The 21,956-nt window shown below is 31.3% G+C and overlaps 3 protein-coding genes across 3 annotated transcripts; 2 read left to right on the top strand and 1 right to left on the bottom strand.

Annotated features, from left to right (window-relative positions):
• Positions 1–354: 354 nt before the first annotated feature.
• On the top strand, positions 355–6,448 carry TRIADDRAFT_57848 (uncharacterized protein; the record flags this gene model as incomplete). Its single annotated transcript, XM_002114210.1, has 21 exons — positions 355–384; positions 614–662; positions 766–844; positions 1,074–1,182; positions 1,345–1,418; positions 1,709–1,811; positions 2,301–2,395; positions 2,755–2,846; positions 2,980–3,068; positions 3,237–3,315; positions 3,638–3,690; positions 3,756–3,814; positions 3,992–4,071; positions 4,183–4,214; positions 4,414–4,480; positions 4,880–4,988; positions 5,164–5,201; positions 5,433–5,534; positions 5,565–5,641; positions 5,730–5,976; positions 6,108–6,448. The coding sequence occupies 21 exons, from the start codon at positions 355–357 to the stop codon at positions 6,446–6,448; spliced, it is 2,004 nt and encodes a 667-aa protein (XP_002114246.1).
• A 4,297-nt stretch (positions 6,449–10,745) lies between these two features.
• On the bottom strand, positions 10,746–13,798 carry TRIADDRAFT_57847 (uncharacterized protein; the record flags this gene model as incomplete). The annotated part of the gene is made up of 12 exons (XM_002113889.1): positions 10,746–10,768; positions 10,871–10,952; positions 11,067–11,144; positions 11,235–11,318; positions 11,438–11,483; positions 11,635–11,683; positions 12,329–12,413; positions 12,495–12,602; positions 12,763–12,851; positions 12,933–13,017; positions 13,104–13,185; positions 13,614–13,798. 12 exons carry the CDS (start codon positions 13,796–13,798, stop codon positions 10,746–10,748), a joined length of 996 nt encoding a protein of 331 aa, XP_002113925.1.
• An 858-nt stretch (positions 13,799–14,656) lies between these two features.
• TRIADDRAFT_57846 (uncharacterized protein) lies at positions 14,657–21,300 on the top strand (the record flags this gene model as incomplete). Its single annotated transcript, XM_002114209.1, has 27 exons — positions 14,657–14,683; positions 14,813–14,938; positions 15,279–15,404; positions 15,649–15,707; positions 16,084–16,192; positions 16,308–16,385; positions 16,527–16,580; positions 16,785–16,857; positions 17,164–17,266; positions 17,338–17,422; positions 17,509–17,631; positions 17,749–17,829; positions 17,898–17,999; positions 18,348–18,443; positions 18,530–18,674; positions 18,768–18,976; positions 19,062–19,196; positions 19,281–19,379; positions 19,458–19,538; positions 19,932–20,028; positions 20,112–20,164; positions 20,316–20,382; positions 20,511–20,569; positions 20,653–20,742; positions 20,828–20,929; positions 21,019–21,098; positions 21,186–21,300. The coding sequence occupies 27 exons, from the start codon at positions 14,657–14,659 to the stop codon at positions 21,298–21,300; spliced, it is 2,574 nt and encodes an 857-aa protein (XP_002114245.1).
• Positions 21,301–21,956: the final 656 nt, after the last annotated feature.

Below are 21,956 nucleotides of genomic sequence, written 5' to 3'. Positions count from 1 at the left end.
CCCATAAATCTGTAAGTCTTGCATTAACATAAAACTCTAGTTATCCAATTCTTAGTTAAAACTAACCCCTAGTAGTAATGGCGTATAAATTCTTCTGTAATTAATTAGTTAATTATTTTGATAGTCTGGCTTCATTATGTAAGTATTAAAAGTAAAAAATCCACTATTCGCAATTTACCTTTCATTCCAATAGAAACACCATAAACTTTGCTACGGCTTTATATAAATGCACAGAAAGGGTATATCACTATATTGATGTATTTACTGAATGTCACATTTTATCGTTCATGATTGATACCTTAGACGAGAAGATTCGCTCAGACATATTACTTTGTGCCATCTTATTTAAAAGATATGGCAAACTCTAGTATTTATGGGGCAAAGGTGAGTGAAATATGTGTATTTAATAGATCGTGACGTCCATTACAATATAGAATAAATGAGGTTACTGACATATTTACTGTCAGTTCATAATTTAATTCGCTATGCAGTAATCTTTACACACTGTAAAATCTTTAGTCTTTATTACTCTATAAAAATTACTTTGTGCCTTTAAGCTCTATATTTGTTAAGCAGTAAAAATATTCGTATTGAAAATATGCGACTACTTTAGGCTATGCATATGATGAAATATATGCCTGTCTATGCTACGCCGACCCAAGGTATCGTATTTTTAGTCATTGCCTATTGTGTATCATTTCTAACACGATTGTAAGTTTGAATAACAAATGATAATTGACGTCTATATTTAAATTTAAAATTTAGAAATCGATGAGAAAAGACTAATCTATCTAGCTTATAACTTTGAACAAGAAGTAAAACTAGCATCCGAAGCTAATAAAGGGTATGTCAATTCGATATCCTTCCATTATATGGCAATATTTCAGTTATATGATTTAAAAAATAAAGTATGTGACTGTAGAATTATAATAACTTGCCTTTAATTAATAAAATATTGACTAAGAATAATCATCAATTAATAGACTAGCTAACAATATATTTATATGAGAATAATACCATACTTTATTATCTCGATCACTGCGCTACTTACTAAATTTATCAAATCATAATAGGGAGAAGAAATTTCGTAACTATCGTTACGAATTATTAGGCGTAGAAGAATTACTAGTGTATCGAAGTCAATATCGAAAACTTATCCACAGACTATTGTTTTTACTTATTGTGAGTTAAACTATTTTATTTCTAAAGACTCAATTTACCACTATTTTCATGTCCAAAATCAAATTTAGTTAGAATAATTTACGAGTACAGCAGTTGAACATTTATGTCCATTATACAAGATAAGATTGATGATTTTCGACATGTTTTTCTATCTTCGTCCAGGCAAAACAACTATTTGACTTACCTTCAAAAATTATTACGGAAACATTAAAAGCTACTAAATTACTAGAAATTGGGTAAAAAAAACTTGTTCACTTCTGTATCTTGAGATAATACGTTGTTGTAGTAAACGAAAAGATATCTTAGGAATAAAAATTGATGAAGTACCTTCTACAGATGATACTTTTAGAGCATTATAACCTATAAATTGCATCTGTAATTATTGTATGTCTTCATCGTAAGTTAATAAGAAAATGTATTTTCCGAAATAATGACGTTATTGTGAAATATTAAATCTTGAAAACCCTTGGCCAATTCTATAGTATTAAATCGAATGCATTATGTTATGTTCTTACTGTTATTATAGATCCATAGAAGTTATAAAATTTTTTCATCTATCATCGGATCTAATCAACCAGTTAATATCAGTAATCTTTGGAGCCGTCCAAATCGACCTGGAAAGCAATGAGGTATGTTTAATCATGTACTGTATGTACCTATAATCATGATACGTGATTGGGTTGTTAAATTCCCCATATAGAGCTTTCACTAGATTATAACGGTATAATTGTTAGTGCGTTATAGACATGGTTTTAGTCCAAACAATCTTATACTTAGTCAGAAGAGTTGATAATATTAGTACCAAATGATAGATATTATAATTATTTCACTTTAAATACACAAGTTTTTGTACGATTTTAGTTTAAGGAAAATCAAAGTTTAAATTAACATTTTAAATGAACTCCAAGCTCGAATATGTAATGTCTAACTTAAGCAATTCTATATAACTTAGCAGAGAGAATTTAGATAAAGATTATTTAAATTTTGAACAAAACAGATCACTTGTTTTGGTATTTTTTATGTCTGCAGTCCAGCATAATAAAGACTAATTAGAATCCTAGCATTGCTTCACTTCGATTACCTTGCCAATTATAATCAATGTCAGATAATTTTTTCAGGACAATCACTTGAATCAACACCTTTTCATTTGCTTATATAATCTAATTGGCGAAATTTATAAAAAATCCACAATGTCGAAAGAAAGCTACAAGTAGTAAGTCGATAAGCCATATTTGCACATAGCTTAACTGTATTAATTTATTATATGATTAAATGAATCTTAAGTTTAGCGGAAAATCAATTCCAGATCTATGGCATAGTTACAATTACTTAAATCTAATGTATCGATAAAATTGATTAGTAATATAATTTACTATTTTAATGAACATAAACTTCTTGCAAATAATTTTGTTCGTTTTTTAAACATAGTCGAATTAGAAAACTTCGCCAAACCCATACAAGGTAGACCGAGTATTTCGTTTACATGATAATTGACCGTTTTATTCTAATTTTTTGTTGCAGTTTATTTTAGATGTAATGAATAAATGAAACCTTTATCAATTTTTATGTTAGCTTTCAACCTCACTATCGACTAATGGCGCAAAAAATTATACTCATGATTTATCCAAGTGCAGAAATTTTATGTAGTTACTTGAGTGAGCCTGGTACGTAACATAGGAGGATTAGCTTTATAAACTGATGTCGATGGAGTAAAGTTATTGATGATTTAGCTATTTATCTGTTATAATCAACAGTACATTTTTAAGTAAATATTTTATTACTACTGAATTAAACAAGGTGTTGAAGCTATGATATCTGCTGCAACCGGAAATTATAATATTCCAAAACTTATGTTTAATGCCATAGCAAATACAGATGGATATCAGGTAATACATACTTACAACAGATGAAAGCTAGTTATTACTTATAATACTAAACTTCATAGCATAAACATATCTTTTCTCTCTATCAGTGTAACCTTTACAGTCCGATATTTATTAATATTCAATTCGGTGAATATCTTGACCGCTTTATAAATATCTACTATATTGCAGGCTGGTGTTAAAGTTGCTTGCCGTGTCTTGGCTGAAACTTTACTAGCAAACATATCTTCACGGTCCGAAGTTCAAAGTGGTAAATAGCGAATTAACTACTAGCTTTGGTTATACTGTCCAATAGAAAACTACCAAATGACAAATATGGACTGAAATGATAAACGATAAGATTCTAGTAACAATTTCAAGTGTACAGTACTGCTGTGTAGACTAATACAAGAAAGTCTTAAGCGCTAAATATATATATGTATATTCTCTAATCTCAACGAATTTACTTTGATACATGCGAAAAAATGGTAACACTATCACATTAAATTTGAATATATTATTATGGAGTTAAGATAAGAAAACTTTAATACATTGGTTTTATGTTGCTAATCCTATTATATTAATTTTGACAGATGTTAATACTATTTCATGGTTCGATAATTTTCGACGTAGCAGAGATGTTATGGTAAAGATTATATAGATTAATTTTAGAATTATTAAGTTACTAATGCTCGCATTCCGAAACTTTAGGAAAAGGAAACTAAAACCCTACCACGACCTCATTCTTCTCCTGCTCTTAATCCCAAATTGTAAGAAATATCTAATAATTTTAGTGCATTTTTAATTGAAATCATTCTAATGCTATATATACAATACTTAGATAGCAAACTAACATTATGATAGATACAATAAAGTTACGTATTTTATCACTACATGGAACATAATGAATTAAGAATAACATGTTCCCCTCTCATTCTTCTATCTAGTATCAACAGAGCTAAGCTATTGCGTAGTAAATCAGCTAAGGGCCAGAAGTCCAATGTAAAGCATGTACAAAAGGAAGCAAGTAAGGTTTTTTGGTATACTTTAGTATTTCAAGTAGTTGATTAAGCTTTTGATTAAATAAGAAGATCAGCCCGTTTTGCCTATAATTCCAATAATTTTATTACATTAACAGCTGTAGGTGATCCAATTATCGTTGACAAACAGGTAAAATAGCTTAAAAACTCGGTTTCTGTTCATAAGTTAATATTTTAACGCCTTAGCTGCTTTAGTTTATTGAATTTTCAAATAATTTTGAAGATATACCTGTGGGGAATATAATAATTAGAATGCCGGATATATTTGCTAGTTTTAAGGTTTCGGAGAATGGAAGACAGCTGATAGTATTCTTAATTTCATTTCATAGTATGTTGCAAGGATAATAAGTCTTCCATCAGACAATTTAGCCTTAATTGCTATCAATGCAAGCAGAAGTAAGTACTAGAGATATTTTATCAATGTCATTTATTTAAATTAGTAATATAGTAAGAAGCTTGAGAAAAAGGTTGAAATATAGAAAATACACTACCGATACGCTACTAAAGTCCAAATCATCATATAATTTTAAGTGTTCGATCAATATCGTAAGAGATTCTGATAATTTTGAAAATTGGCACTCAATAAATAAACTTATATTATAAGTATGAGGCCAAATTTTCGTTAACAATGGAAAATAATGATAGTAAGATATTAAATAACGATAATGGCAATACATGTTCAGTTTATATATCTATAAAAATACCAGGTTTTATATAACTGATTTAGTTACAAGATTTAAAGTAATTGTTAAAACTGAATAAACAATAATATAGTCTTTCTTCATGATTACTTAGAACCAAATTCACTGGCATCAACCTCTCCTATCAATAAATACAGCTATATAACGTTAAGCTCAATTCGATGGAATCCATTAGGCTATTGGGTTCACATTCGATCCGATTCGTAAGTACAGTAGTGCAGACGGATGTTATAAAACTAACCTATTTATTGAGATAAACTAAATTATATTTGCTTATTAACTGTACAATATATTTATGATAATTTTGTAAGACCTTTATAACGAGATATCATGCCAAAGTGTGCCATATAGTAATAAAATGATTAATTTTCTATTCAGAGTGGACTTTCGGAGCGAAAGCGAAATTGAATCAAAGCGTAAGTTATTGTGTATGCGAAGATGGGGAAGAGCGTAAAATATTCTAGTACCTCAAACTGATTTTTACTCATTTTTACAGTGCCATAAGATTCATAACTGAACTATAATTATATTTAGAAAATCCTTTTTATCAGCTCATCTAAATTATTAGCAGTTAAAAATGCCGATGTATGGCTGAATCTTTAATCAAATAATTTTAACTTTGTTAAGCCAAAATGATATACGCGTAGAACACCGCACAACTATTCTGCGCCAATGCCAACATATAATAGCTACGAGCACGTTTACTCTTGGAAAGCATTTGAATTCACTTTTAAATGATAAGATACGAGGTATAATATGATCGATTTTAATTTGTCCAGATATTCCTACTGAAGATAATGAAACAAATGCAGTATCTATATCGACAGGAATGAGAATGGTCATTAATATGCCCACGGTGAATGATAGTAGTCAATTTTAGATAATGATCGGTTTAAGCTATAAGAAAGTGAGATTGTAATAGTTTTATATTAATACCCTATCAGGTTTACGACCGGTTGCATAATTTAGAAGAAGGTAAATTAATGGATCAGGAAGAAGAAGATTTTTATGAATCAATTGAAAAGCAGCACAAAGGATCCTTAAAATTCATTGATATTCCTCGAGAAGAAAAAGAAGAAAATAAAAATGATACCGATACTGAAAAACAACAATTATTTACAAAGATTAAGAATAACCATGGGTCCCAACCGCGTGAAGATAAGAATGAGAGCCAAGACCAATTTCATAAAGGTTGGATTGTGCTTAATTTTCTACAAAGCCCATGAATCTTTTGTCTCGCCATAATCTTATTTGGCCGAAATGGTAACATCTTCAATATTAATCTAATCTTATCCTTCTCTTAACGTTGTGTGATTATTTAGAAGCAAAAATCATCAGTGCCGGTATCATTGATGAATGTATAGCCAGCGCAATTCATGATACATTGTTGACCCGAGATAGCGAAGAAATAGGACAGCTATCGGATAGCAAAAAGATTAAAAGTGATTCCGTTGTTATTTCGAGCGAAAATGCGTCCTGGAGTAAAGACCTTTCATCAGATTCTCGAGGAAATGGTATTGGCTCAATATTGAATGTTTACAATAGGCCCAGACCTAAAACGGCAATAAAAAAATCTCGAGATGGTATGATAACAAATTATATTTCTCAAATTGGCTTTGAACAGTTTGCCAGTTTGTTAATATTAACAGAATCATTTTCTTAATAGTAACTTTATAATCCTTCAACTCACACTTTAAAATTAACTGAAAGGTAATCCGTTATGCTTTCAGGCTTAGTTGATGACGAAGTAAAATCTTACAAACATCAATTTTATAATTCACTAAATAGAAATTAAATTAAAGCTAAATGGTAGTAAATGACGTTTCTTCTAAGCTCAAGCATCGATAAAGTGGCGTTTTATTAGTATAAATGTTGCAGAAATATCCTACTAGTCATAGATTCATTATTCTTCGGTACTGACTTAGTATTTGAACCAAACAGTAATGTAAATGGTAATAATCAATTATAATAATTATTTTACTGACTTGAACGATGACAATTGAAAAGTTTGTTAGTGTAAGTGCCTATACAGATATTAGATTACTACTGTATAGGGTAAGTTACCACATATCCTACGTTTTTATAGGACAAAATTCAACTTTGTGAGCATTAAATGAAAGTATTCCATTGATGCTAGCTTCTGTCTTCTACATAGATTTTAAATTAAAACTATGTTGTAATCAATCATATAAACTTGACTTTTGACAGATTTTCACTTTCTTAGTGTTACTTCTAGCACTTTACTTGTATTAGCTTTATATTTCACGTATACCTCAGATTAAAATTGAACCGTAAACATTTATGCTTCCAAGTCTCTTATATATACTGACATTAAATTAAAGCTAAATAGTGCGTAGTAAAGTATATTTCTAAGACAAAATAACACTTTGTTGGTTCCGAATGGAAGTATTCGTATTATTAACATTGAAGTCTTTCCGTTTTAACCACAAATTAAAACTAAATAGGAATCAACTATGTCTATAAGCTTCAAGACTGACAACGTTTCTCTCCGTTAGCAAAAATGCAAAGACCTTATTAACATTAAATATAATCTTTTCCGCGTATATATGAAGTAACGGCTTGGCGGCAGTCAGTCATTTCTATAGCGTCAACGTTGCTATTTCAGAAATTGGATAGAAGTAGCTTCAAAGTCTATCTTTCTACATGGAATTTAAAGTTAATTTACTTTGTAGTCTAGCGTTGCCTGTTTAAATACAATATTTAAAATTTGCGTCTAAAAAAGTACTAAAAACTCGTATATCATACAGTAGCTACTTTAGCTATCATATTAATATACTGAATAATCTATGAGAATGAAATAAACAAAACCCTACATTGACATTTAAATAGAAAAATATTATCAAAACAAAGTTGGTATACATTTTAATTCTCATAACTAGTCCTTATATGAAATAGACAACCTGACAGAAACACTAATCATATTTACTAGCAAGTGATTAGCAAATGCATTACTTCCCAAGTTTATTTGTTAATGTGGCTTTGTACTAAGTCATGAGGGATCAAAAATGAAATTAAAAATCTTTTGCTAATAATAAGTTATGAGATGCAGTATTGCAATGAATCAATAGATACTTCCCAATTTACTCTGATTTACTTAGAGAGGAACAAGAATATAGATGAAAACATCACCCCTGGTCAGAATGCAGTAGTAACCAGCTATATTCATGAACGTGAACAACGAATACAAAGTGCTCCAGCGCATAGCAGCACAGTTGTTGCACCGTTTACTTCTAATACTTCTTGCCAGCAAAGGCCAAATTCACCTGCATTACCTTCGATGGAAATAAATCTTCACCGGCCAATTGAAAACCATAATACTATTAAGGACCCTCGCTCTCATCGACGAGCTCAAAGTTCGCCAATTTATACATCGAATCGTTTGGAAAAAAAATCGCCGAGTAGACTATCAAATCGCTCTTCAAGAAGTCCATCGCCCAGAGCAGAGCTTTCCATATCTGTAACTAAAATCGCGTAAGTATAGGGATATCTTTTATAAATATAAACATATATATATATATTAAAGCAATTACCAGTAAGATAAGGTATAAAGATTCAAATACGCATCTGAATGATAGCTTTAACGGGATCTATCATACCAGCAGTCGAAAAATTTAATATTGTAATCGTAATTTCTAACTTTACGATGATTGCTGCAGATTTCTTGATACCAGAAATAATTCGTCTATCCAGTCAGATACTCAAGGGTACATATTTCAAGGTAATTTCTGATATTTGTTAGCCATAGCATATTTTCATACTGATAATTCTCAGTAACATTAATGTTGATATAGTCCTTGTTATTTTTATAAATGTACTAAATACGATTACTCTACCGGAAAATGGGATATAAGAATAAACTACACCCGTATAAATCGTTTTTAGAAACCACATAATCTATATCTAGGAAGCATAATGCAGTATATATTGTCTTTATGATAACTATTTTAATTAATTCTCTATCAGCAACATAATCTGCTTACATGGTATCATATCAATTAGCAAGCAGTTTGTGGCTGCGGATATTAACTCTCTTAGTTCATTTCAATCAGTATCATAACCTGTTTAGTATCGGTCAGTAATTTAACAAGTTGCTTATTTAGTTATTAACTTTCTATAAATGGCATTGCTTACGGAGTTATTAATCTCTTGCCATAGTTCTTATAATCCGTAAAATATCTATTTTGTTGGTATTATTTTAGCGATCTAAAGAATTAGATTGTTTTGAAATTTTCTTCATAGGTTTGAAGAAAGCAAAAAACTCGACTGCCGCCAAGAAATATTTTAAAAATGCTCAAGTAGCTGCTAATAAAAATAGATAACGAAATTAATTCTCTTAGTAGCTAATGACACGATTTCATAGTCATATTTTGTCTTACTTCCATAATTATAAGAATACGTTTGATAACTTAACGTTTCATGATCTTGCTCTAAATGATTGTTGTAATGTATCAATGAAAGACAGTATAAAATGCACTGATGAAATTATAGACGTCTGAAATATTATAAATGACAATCACTTTGATTTTTGCTATTTATTAGAATCTTTAAATCAATAACGATGTAATCTTCAGCATGTTATAAAATTTTAACAATAATTTCCAATTTTTTCTATTTACAACGTGCATACATATATATATATGTATATATGTCGATATAAAGACAACTTGGTCTTACTTTATAGACCATTGCAATTCGTAATACTTATATTGCTGTACTCATATTGTACGTATCAAAGGTAGTCAATAATGCTAAATTGCTACTGTACATAAATCCTTCGTTTAATCAATTATAGAAATTTATATGAACACATATCAATTGATAATCAGCTTTGTTGATGGTATTGACCATTTGAGATAATAATCACGACATGCTATACTTTTTAATCTTATTTACCGCGCTTTTTGCGCTCATATATCGAGACAAAATCTAATAAAGAATTATCGCAATCGATTCTGCTTTTGTGTACTGCGATTCATTACGATATCGTTCATAATAGTATCCAGGTCAATACGGGACTTCTAGAAGTTCTTGACTAACGCCATAGATCATTTTAAGTATTAACAATTTAGGTTAGTATTCACGTTTAATGCCGAAAATGAGCATATGCCTGAATATAATAAAGTACAAAATACAGTTCGATTAATTTTAACAAACAGAACGATAAATTAGCGTACTGTGCAGCATCTAGAATCATGGATTTGACTTCAACCAAATAGGAGTACTACGAATATAAAGATTTAATTAATTTTTATGCATCTCCGCTATAACAAAATGGTAGCGTTGCCTTTCCGAGAATGCAAAATATTTAAAATATCCTACTCCAAATATTTATGAGTACTTGCAAATAATGTCCTATCAATTACGGATTATTATGCTAGAGGGGCAAGTAAAAATAAGGATATATGAAAATCTTACGTTTATACTGTGTTTAATGCTACTGTACAATAAAAAACTTCCGTAAAAATTCAAACAATGCCATATATTATCGGATATTATAGTCAAACTAATTATCGTAAGTTTACAGCGAGACGTAATAAGCCTTTCTTATTAATCTACAACCTCCTGCTATTCAAAAACATTTCTTAAATACTTTGGCTTCATGAAATAACAAATAATAAGTTACTAAACGTGTACATTTCGACTAAGTCTCAATACGAACAAACGTAGCTAGCAGATGATAGTGAAATAAACTCTGCTAGCATTCCTACCATAAATAGATATAGACCATCTAATGCAAGTGTTTACATGTCACTTGCTAGTTACTTAAAATAAGCGACTGTTTCTAGATTGAATGACGATTTTATTATATAACTGTACTATCATAAGTAATATATTACCAGTTTTAGAGCAGTAGATCAAGATAGTAAAAATATTTACAAAAAAGCTAACATGTATTTAATAACATGACAGGGTATAACTGAGTTTGATTGAAAGGCCATTCACCTCGATGCATATTTTAAGGCTAAAATTTTAGAATTTTAAATATATCTAATGTTAATGTCATATATGAATCAATGGATTACTTTAATTAAATGATAACTTATAGGATGAATAACGCACAAACCTGACGGAATATCAACGTTGTTAGACGTCAAAACATCTAGTTGAATGGAAGTCATACTTGAATAAATAGTATCGGGGCGTTCCTAAATTTGAGTAAGAATATAATAGTATACACGTATAGCGTTAGTACGTGTATACTCTAATATTTGTGAACAAAGCCATTATTTAATCATGTTGTAAAGGCTGCGCCATTTTACCATGAATTCAGTGAAAAATGGCCTTCCTAATGCCTTCATGACATATTCTTTTACAATTGGGTAAGTGTTAATAAAGTGCTAAATATTGAATATGATGAGAAAAATGCAAATTAGCATAATAAAACAGTTACATACTGCAAATGTATGAAAAGTTAAAATTATGCTTACCTCAAGTGCTATTCCTGCTTGTCTCTGACTATCCGGATGACTAGCATTTCCCGCCGCAATCAGTAGATTATGGATTACCCCTAACTATACCGATATGAAGTTGCCAAATGGTTATTATTATTAATACATATCCCCAATATTGTATAACTTGAGCATACAGATTAAATAATGGATTACGTTATGGTATACTGTATATTAGTTACCTGAAGTAAATCTTTGCTAACTTCGCTTGACTCTTTACTCAAGACACTGTTATGGAAAATAGATCATTTTATATCTTTAAATAATGCAGATTCATATTGAAGGTTATTAACTTTTTCTACTAGTGAGAAACCACTCTGATTTGTGGTATGACAATTGGCAGGATAATGAGATATCTACATTAAATTCTAGTGCCTACCCTATTATTTTTGCTGCTGCTGCTTGCTGAACATGAACCGGCAACGGTGCTTCGTTTATAATTAAAATTTTCATTAGTATCATGCAATCAAAGTAAATAAAGAATAACTATATAATTAGAATCGCAAGCTGCTAGTAGAATTACTCTTTCAGAACTAGATATTGGCTGTAAAATGGAAGTAAACGACTATGCGACAAAACCGCATATAATCTGTTCGTAATAATGGCTTCAAGCCATTATACATACCATTTATAGTCAGAACATCGCTCTCTTGATTTTTAAATTGAAAGTTACATGAACAGTTTCACGGGTAATTATAAAATAGAAAATTGTATATGTCAACATCAAATTTATGCCTGAAGTGTGTTAGAGTGAAATAGTAAGCAGTACACATGTATGCTTACGGTGTAAAATTTCGGGTAGACCTTTTAGAGAATCATCCTTTGACACTTCTAAGCACTTTACTAAATTAATAAGTACGGAGTTTCTTACGTCTAATGCCATCAGTTGCTGTATATAAGTCATAACTAGAAATTTTTGATCCAAAAATACATATGTTTAGGCTTAAATGATGTAATTGGCTAGTTTGGCAATAATTTATTTGACAAAATAAGGATACAATGTATAATATTCGGTATAGTCTTTAGTGTGTAATTATTTCATTAATGAAATATCAGTATCAGTAGATACATACCTTCATATTGAACTTCTAAATGAAGACTTTTCAATAAATTAATTAGAGGTTGTACCAAATTTGGATTCGCAGTTTCCACAATTTGCTGTTGATATTTAATAAGTTTATCAAATTAATGGTAAGAATTCCAGCTGATTAATATTTGCCTAAATGGTAAAGAATTTACCTGAACAACTTTAAGGCCTTGAACGGATAATTGTTGTGCTTTAGGGGACGATGAAGACATTAGAGCGATGAAAGCTTTGTAGACTTGATTTTGGAAGCGTGGATTTCCCTAAGTTTATCATTTTAGTTATTAATTCCTTGATTTTAGTTATAGTACTGTATACTGAGAGTTATTACATTTACTAAATTGATGATTGGCCTTACGCATCAGTGATTGGAAAATTTAAGATAAAAATGACGATTTATATGGTATAAAGTCATAAAGTTACCTCTGCTAATTGCAACATAACTGCCTTCGCGTTTTCTTGGGTTTCTTCTGATTTTGACTTTGCTAGGCATTCAGTGATAGCTCTTACTCCTAGTTAATTATAACTGATTTGTCACTATACTTATACAATCCAATTTATCGTAAACATTTCCAAATGCTTTATTATGTTACCGAAACTTTCACAAATAATTTCTTTATATTTTCTTCCGTAGTTAGAGATTACAATTAACAATCTTAGCGCTTGTGATTTATCTTTCTATTGAATCACAAGATTAAAGAAGGTAAGAGCATTACTAAATGATATTACACGTTGGAAACATTGTCCAGCATAAATCAAGAAACCTCTTTTGTAGCTTTTGCTCCAAGAATTTCTAGTGTTGTTAAAACTCCTCCAACTTCAAGAAATTCAATTAAGAACTTTTGGCTAAATATTAAATACAGATAGATAGCAGGTTGCATAGTTAGTAGATTTATGTTGAGCTTGATTATGAAATTATATAATAATTGAATGTAACATTTTTGCATTGAAGAGGAAAGTATGTTACCCGCTAGATGCTCTTAAATAAATGGAGATAGCTTGTAATTGCAATTTCACGTAAGTTCCTATCATATAACTTTATTTAATGTTGAGGATAATGTGTAAGTAAATATATGCAAATATATCATTAATTGGCTATTGCGATATCGATTTTCGTAGAGCTAGATTGATAAAATGCGTAATTGATAATTATATATTAGATTTCATCCAGATATACGATAATGTCAGTTCTTGTATTAGTTGTGCAGAGATTTTAATTTACTAGCCAACAATATCGTAAGGTACTGCATGGTTATTGATAGAGTAAAGGATACGTCATTCTCAACCAAGCCGTAAGCCTAACCAAGAATAGGCTTGCTGCATCAGAAAAGTATGCTTCCAGATCCGGACCAGTCCTATCGTTCATATCGGCAATAAAGGATCGTAGTATTGCAGCTCTAGTAGACTTGGAACCAGAATCCCAGTCTTTGAGCATTTTCATAGTATTGACAGCACACATGTTTCTCTGGTGTAATACTACAGTATGGATATTACGCATTTATAAATATTCGTATAATAATTAATTTTATTTTAATGAACGTTAAACTGTAGCATAAAAGTTATTATCTCTAATATAGTAATTCGTGTACGTTTGATTAGTAGTAAGTAGGATATTACTACCGCATTTAATCTAGTGCGAGCTCTACAGCGAAATACCTGTCTAAGTTGAATAATATTGCCAATGACTGTAGTTCTAGTCCAATATAACGATAGAAGAGATTTGTTTGTTGAAAGTGCAAGATCGTAGGCTACTATTGTGGTTTATAAATTTACTAATTTACTGATATAAGCACTGTCTGATAGGCCAGATGATGGATAGATTTATTCCAAGATTGATGGAATATTTTGAGTTGAAGTTACAGTTAAAAACATTGATCATGGCATATTGCCATAGTAACGAAGTGCTCTTATTAATATCTTGAAACTGTACAGTGTACAGTACTCACAGTCCACGATACGTACTGTACAGTACAGTACTGTAAACCATGAGTACAGTATAGTACAGTCGTCCATCCTTCCTGTCCAAGGTTTATGGCTGAAGGCCGCCGTTACGTCATCAAATTCGAAATCCGTATGTGCAATTTTTGCGCCGGACACTGTTCAGTAGAGAATAGTTACTGTACTGTAGAGCTTTGTTAGTATTACACTCAAGTATCTTAGGCACTACTTTAGTTCCAGTCTTTTTATAGTAAAAACATTCTACTGTGTTTTGCAGACCTTGTGTACTGTAGGTACATCGTCAACTGTTTATACTAGCTCGATTAGAGCTTAACTCTACTGGTGTTATCCAGGCATTCTGCTAAGAAATTGAATGGAAATGGCAAACACAAGCAAAATTGAGGAGGTACTTTACGTTTAATAAACGTACACAGTAGATAGTGAAAAGTATAGATTGATTATAGCTCAAACTGTAGATAGGAGTAGAGAGAGAGAAGACAGAGAGTTCAATTTGCTTTTTCTCTACTACATTTAGGCACTACAACAACTATATAGCGTCAATGACCCGCAAACGATCCACCAACTCCAAGAGTGGCTAACTGGCATGCAAACTTCTCTTGATGCATGGCAATTTTGTTGGCCTCTGATGGCAGAAGATAAGGTGGACATTGGAATAATTATGTTTTAATTATTGGATCACTGTTGCAATAGTATTAATTAGACGCTTTCTATATTCTTCAAACAGTACAAGAAGCACACTGTGACTGTGCAATTGCTCAGTCTACTAATTCTACGATATGTAGACTACTGCATTGCAGATCCTGTACTGTAAACATGAAGTGGTGATGATAGCAATTTATACAGAGTATCATGTTATGCAGTAATGCATACAATAATTATTGAGATAGCTAAATTTTTGCAAAACATTTGCCTCTGAGAAAAAGATGGTCGGCCATATTATAGATTGATAATCTGCCATAATTAAAATTGACTAATTGTAGTTATTTTCGGTTATTATTGCTGTAATCTACGAGCCTACATCATTTTCACTAATATATGTGCACAGTATTTGTGCTAATGAGTCTAATGATACATTGGTAAATACCGTTGCTGAGGATGTAATTTCGGTTAGCACTTGAGTTAATATTAGGCTCACAAAGCGATCTTAGAATGGAGCTGAGGTCAATCACTGCTCAGAGATAATTACACTAATTGAATACGTTTACTGTATTTCTGTATCCTATTTGATTACGCGTATCTTTCTAACTGGTAATCTTATTCTCCCTCAAGTACACAGATGTGAGTGGATATACGTATACTCATCGATCTTACAGTATGCTATCATTTTTTATCATTCTCACTCGTTCATAGGCTCCACCAATCCAATTTTTCGGAGCGTGTACGATCAAAACTAAAATTTCCACATGTTGGTAAGAAAGAGTTCATTGCAGGGTTTATAATATGCTATTGCACCATGTTGAGATCACTTTAATCAGAAATAAATTATTCGTCTTAGGAGAACTAGTTGATAGTTTTTGTGAAGCTACCAATTTTTACAAATCCATCGCAAATACATTCTGCTTATTGCAATACATGTACCAAATCTATTTGCTGTACAAGCTGGTTGCTATACGATGTATAGTTTATAGTTTAATATCGATTAATTAGCTGCAATCCAGCAGCTTGTAAACTGACATACAGTTTCCATTCAAAAGTAATGCAGTAGCTGATGCAAATACTGTATATGACTTAATCTAGCTATAACGTTCAATTTTCTCAACGTATGATGGCTGTTACTTGGTATAGGTCTGAACTACCTGCTGATCAATACATACCACTACGTGATCAAATTATTCAATTTATAATTCGTTTTGCAATTGGTCCTCCGTTTGTCCGGTGTCAATTATGTAGCGCGGTTCGCTATAGTAGTTATAAATCTTTGCATTTTTTAGCTGCTATGTTATTTATGAATGTTACTAATTAACTTATGTGATCGCTGCTGATATACGAACAAATTAATATAATTATAGTTAGCAATTCTCACTCTAAGAATTACACCGAATCACTGGGCACAGCCTATTAATGATCTAATTCTATTTTCGTCTCAGGTACTGCACTAACTGACTCTAATAGGGTATTAGAGCGTAATTGGATTAGCTACCAGTATTATTATGATGCATTTATTTATGCTGTAATCGCTACTATTAAGCAGATAACATAAGGAATTCTGCTAATGATTCATTTTTTAGCAAATCAACTTTCAAGCGGTATTCATCGAGATTATTTCCGAAATTACTAGTATGGTACGATGGACAGCATAATCTATTAGATAATATTCACAATTATTTAATACTTACACTGATTTATGTACGGATGTAATATACTGAGTATATACTGTAGATGCTGTATAACGTCTATTCAGTCTTTTTGATACGCTTGGAAGTGATGAAGTAAGGAATTGAAAATGTAAATTATTTAAGTTTGATACCTTTCACAACCGACTGTAGTTCGATAAATCTGGATTAGTCAATATTGATCGAGCGAGTGTCCGGCACGTATTAGAATCAAATTATGCTGATGGTGAGTCAAAAATTTAAAAAAACTTTCACACTATCATACATTTTACATGTATCTTAATATAGATTTGATAAAATTATTTTGGGTTTATAGTCGTATCAATAATTCAATCTTCGCTTGAAACTAATAAGCCTAATCAACTGAAAATACAAGTAAATTAATGGCGATTCATTGATAAATAGTTAATTATTACACTTCGATGGCAATTACCTTAATTCGTTATTCCTTGGATATCATTTATTCGAATTCGATAGGCATTAAAATGTCTGGCTAGTTGGACCTCTTTTGGCCTTACCATTAATTTATTAGACGGTCTTATACCTACTTTATTTGATCTATTACGTGATGAGGAACTGTTTGAATCAGCTATTAGTGCTTTAATGGAAATTGGAACTTCCGGAGAATCAACGCGGTAAGATATAAGCGTATAAATGATGATTCCTTGAAGCTGTTTTGATGCCTTTATACTGTGTATCATATTAGATATCCTTCGTCTCTTTATCGATTTTTGAAGCTATTGACGAAATTAACACCATTGATAGAAGAAACGATACGTAACGAATCTATTGTATGTTACTACCTTTCAATTATGTATAAACTTGTCATAAATAGCTATAGGGCAATAGGTTAATTGTTTATGATTTTTTGTTTCAGGATGAATGCGGTGATATCTGCAATTTAGTAGTATCATCATCTGAATGCCATAGCAAATATTTCGTCAAATTTGAAAATCATGATCATAGGAAACTAGCTAATGAGTTGGCTTCAATGATACTGGTACTAAATATGTCCTGATGGGCAATTTGTAGCAAATTAGATGTATATCTAAGTATTTTACGCAACTGTTTTACATGTATAGTATTACCCGATAATGTTATACTTGCATTTAATTAGAATTTCGCCTCTACAAATGGCTACTATCCTATGGATGAAACTTGTAGCAGATTGACTTTTGAATTTTGGTACTCATTGCAGGTAAGCATTTTGCATAGGAAATATAATTCTGGCTATTTTTTCTTATTTATTATTTATCACTGTTGCAGACTGAGATAGAATGCCTAGAAACTGCTAATACCGAATTATCTCGTAAGCAATTAGCTGCATGCTACGAAGATTATAAGCCGATGTATATTTCTTTAATGAAGGTATGACTTTATTTTAATATCTGCTATTCCAATAATTTTTACTAATATAGCAGTATTGATAGGCTCTTACTTTAAAAATTAAATATCCATCAAATGAGATACTACAAACGTGGAGTGCAGGTGATCAGAATTGCTATGTTTTTATTCGTAAAGTAGAAATCATAAAAAATTTGATAACTGATCCTTTTGCAATCAAAATATTTCTTAACTATAGATGATAGAGAACAATTTGAAATTTATCGTCATGATGTCGGTGAAACAATTGTACGTTTTCTCTTACTATGCCATATCGAGGATTACGCAAATATCATCATTCCTTATGCATGGCTTTTTTACTTGCAATATTAGATGCTTACAAATCGATTTTTGCAATCGGAATGTTTAAAATACTATTGCGAAGATCTCTCAAATTTGACCTCAAATATCCAATCGTCTGATTGGCAGGTATTGTGCGTTACTATTAATGATGAAAATCTATAGTAATGATACGACGTAAATAATTCATTGTTAATGTTATCCTTTTTTGATAGACTTTTGAGGTTTATTTATATCTTGTACGAGCAATCTCCGATTCTGTTAGCTCGAGCGATTCCAAGTACATTCGTAACTTCTTTCGAATACTTCCACAATTGCCTTCTCATGAGAAAGTTGGTGTAATGGCGCTGAAAGTAATTGGTAAATAGTGCTAATAATTCCAAAACCTTGGCTATAATTCCGCTTTTGTAGTGCCTTTTATGTAGATATATACTACTATCTTGCCCATTGTAGGTTCTTATTGTGATTACTTAAAGTACGATCATGAGATCCTCATGGCAATCATGCCACGCATATTATGGAGCCTCAAAGAGCCTAAGTTAGTTTATGCTGCTGCCATTGCGTTGAGAGATATTTGTGTAGATTGCGGAGAAGAATTAAAAACGTCAGCTACAGAAATTTTTAATGCCTGTCAGGAAGTTCTTTCCGGATCATACCTGATGGTAATTACTCTAAACCCACTGTTTACTAGTAAATTTTATATTAAATGGGACTCTTTTCAATTCCGTTAATCTTAAATATCGATAGCCAAATCAACGCATTCCATTAGTAGAAAGCATGGGTTCCATAATTCCTGTTATGGATAAAAATAGTATGGAAAATGCAAGTAGTCATTTATCCCGACAATTAATTGAAGGAGTTATTAATATCATACAAAAGCCAGTAAGTTGGGTGTTTAATTTAGCTATTATTCTAATTATTAGTTTGATAGTCGTCATGCAAGTTAAACTGTATTTTATTCTAAAGGAAACTCCATCGTCAAGATATGAAATTATATTACAATTGAAATGTTTGAAAGCGTTTTTTTTGACTGCTAACCTCCCTAGCGAAATTCAGCCTAGCCCTGTAAGCCAGTAGATGAAAGCAATATGTCTTACTGCTTATGCTGCAACTTTGCTAACGATTTCATCACTTATGATTTAGCTCCTCTCATCGAGTGAAATAGCATTAAGAACATTTAACGAAATTTTATTGAAATGGATTCATGACGAACAAGTTACTGAAGTAAGCATATGTTACATCGTACAAGTTGCTTTGTATCAATTACTCTGTCCTAGCTTCAAACTAACTTCTACAGTATCCTAAACAATAGGCGGTGATGGAATGTATGATTAGAATGATCGGCAATCTCCACACGGCAGCAGCAAACTTACTACCAGCGTTAGTTGATTTTTTACTCCAGTGGTACAAGACTGGTCCTCGTCCATGCTTTTTAAATTGCGCGAAGCAGGTGATGAACTTAGCTCTTAAAATTAAAATAATTAATTCTTCTTATTGCACCTTTGCTGTTTGTGTAATATCTTTACTAAATATAAATTTAATTATGAAAATCATCAAGTTATCAATAAAAGTTATGTATAAGTCGCAATTACTGATACTGTATATTTCTTCGTCTAGATAATGATGCTATTTGGTGACGACGAGAGTACCCTACAGACCGTAGCTCATTTATATTATACATTAACTTTGGGGACGCTACAACTGCTAGAAACAGGTCTCAATATCACTTCATGAAAGAGTTTGCAGAATTTATGAATTGTATTTGACGTTGTTGGTATTTTTTTGAAACTTTATTAGGATCGAATAGTGCCCCTGATCTTGTAAATGCTTTTCTCATATTCAATGAAAAGGTATTTGTATGTGAAGTAACATGAATGCAGTAAATTAAGGGTTTTTACTTTTGTTGAGCGCGACAGTGTCTGTAAATTATACTCCATTGTTATCATTGACAAAAACTTTTTAATTAAAATTTTTAATATGTTGCTTGTCCATGGCTTGAAGGCCGTCAAGTCTAGTAGCAGAATAGTTTTTTCTAATGCTAGTGTATACGACAAGTTACTCCCTTTCGGTAAGCTGTCAGATTATATTATTTATGCTCAATTTACAATTCCACCGTCAGCGGTAGCATATTTGCGAATTTCCTGCTAGATCTATTATCTTTGTGGTACTTATCTAAACTCAATCTTCAAACTTTAGGTTTAGCATCGATGGTATTTAAGGAAAGCTATATAATCAAGAGTAACTCACGTTTTTTGGTAATCTGAGTAAATTTGTCGATTGCTTTTAATGAATATTAGTTGATAATTTTGACTTGTGATTGACTTTTATTAATGAATAGGTTGAATTTGTTGCTAAAGTTACAAGTAGTGAGGAGGCTAGGAGATCAGTAGAATTGTATGGGAAATTGATAGTTTCAAAGATAATTTTGGTATAAAGAATTTTTATCTCTTTTACATGTTATTTCTAAGGTTTGAAAATTAATTGTAATTTGAAAATATATTGTGTCTTGTTAGGGTATTGCTGGTGAGTTACCTCGTGTCTCTTTAAGACCCCTAATCGACGTGTTGATAGAATTAAATAAGAATTGTATTACATGTCTTGCAAGATGGATTAAGGTTAAGTATAAAAGATCTTTAGTAAATAAATAATAACTATTCTAGCATTAATTTTTTGATGCCAACCCTGTAACACCAATGAAAATTAGGAGTTGTTTATGGAAGACATATTTCCATGTGCGGGTCTAAGTCATGTTGACAAACAAGCTTTTCAAAACGCTGTTCTGAGGTTATTTGTACGCTATTTTATAACACATATACAGATTAAGTATCAAGCCTGTGAGTGTAGATAACATGGTTTTTACAATTAATCTAGATCTAGAGCTCGTAAAAGATGGCTACAAGAGCAGGCAGAGGAATTTGCACTGAAATGCCGTGGATTGCATGGAACGAATTATGCAAAGGACGTTCAATCTAAAGTAGTACGATAAGCTCTCATTGTGTAGGCGCTGTCGTAATCATGATGAACATTGGCTATTGATATAGTACTTAGCTAAGTTTAAAATTACTCAACTACAATAGCATTAGCTTGCGATCGCGAGAAAATTTTAATCAAGATACTAACGTACTTTGTACATTATATTTTTTATAACATTTACATAGTCATTTTATCAGATAAGATAATATCTAATTATACATGAGTAATGAGACGTGAATATTTTTTCTCCTGTAAAGAATGTACGTATACTGTAATTGTACAATTTTTAACGTCTACCGTATGGAATGCTATACACTAACTTTTGTTGATACTAATTATTATTATAATATAATTAGTTAATTAATGATTGATAAATAAATTCCCTTAAATACAGTACAGTAATGCTGTACCTATCACAGCTTAAAACTTTTATATTACTGTGAAAACTACCACCAAACTGTACATTTATTATTGTTGTACAGTATGTTGATAGTACCAGGAAACTGCTTGATACTTGAATTTTCGGGCGGGTGCTGTCAGCCAGTGCCATACAGTACAGTTATGGTCCAACCCGAATTTGGTCAATCCTAAGATTGAGTGTGCAAGGTACTGTAGACTTGTACTGTAGCACAGTACAAGTACCGTACCTGATTTGTACTACTGTGCACT

This window comes from Trichoplax adhaerens, genomic scaffold, assembly GCF_000150275.1.
Source record: "Trichoplax adhaerens TRIADscaffold_7 genomic scaffold, whole genome shotgun sequence".
NCBI lineage: Eukaryota > Metazoa > Placozoa > Uniplacotomia > Trichoplacea > Trichoplacidae > Trichoplax > Trichoplax adhaerens.
This window is presented reverse-complemented; position numbering and strand designations above follow the sequence as displayed.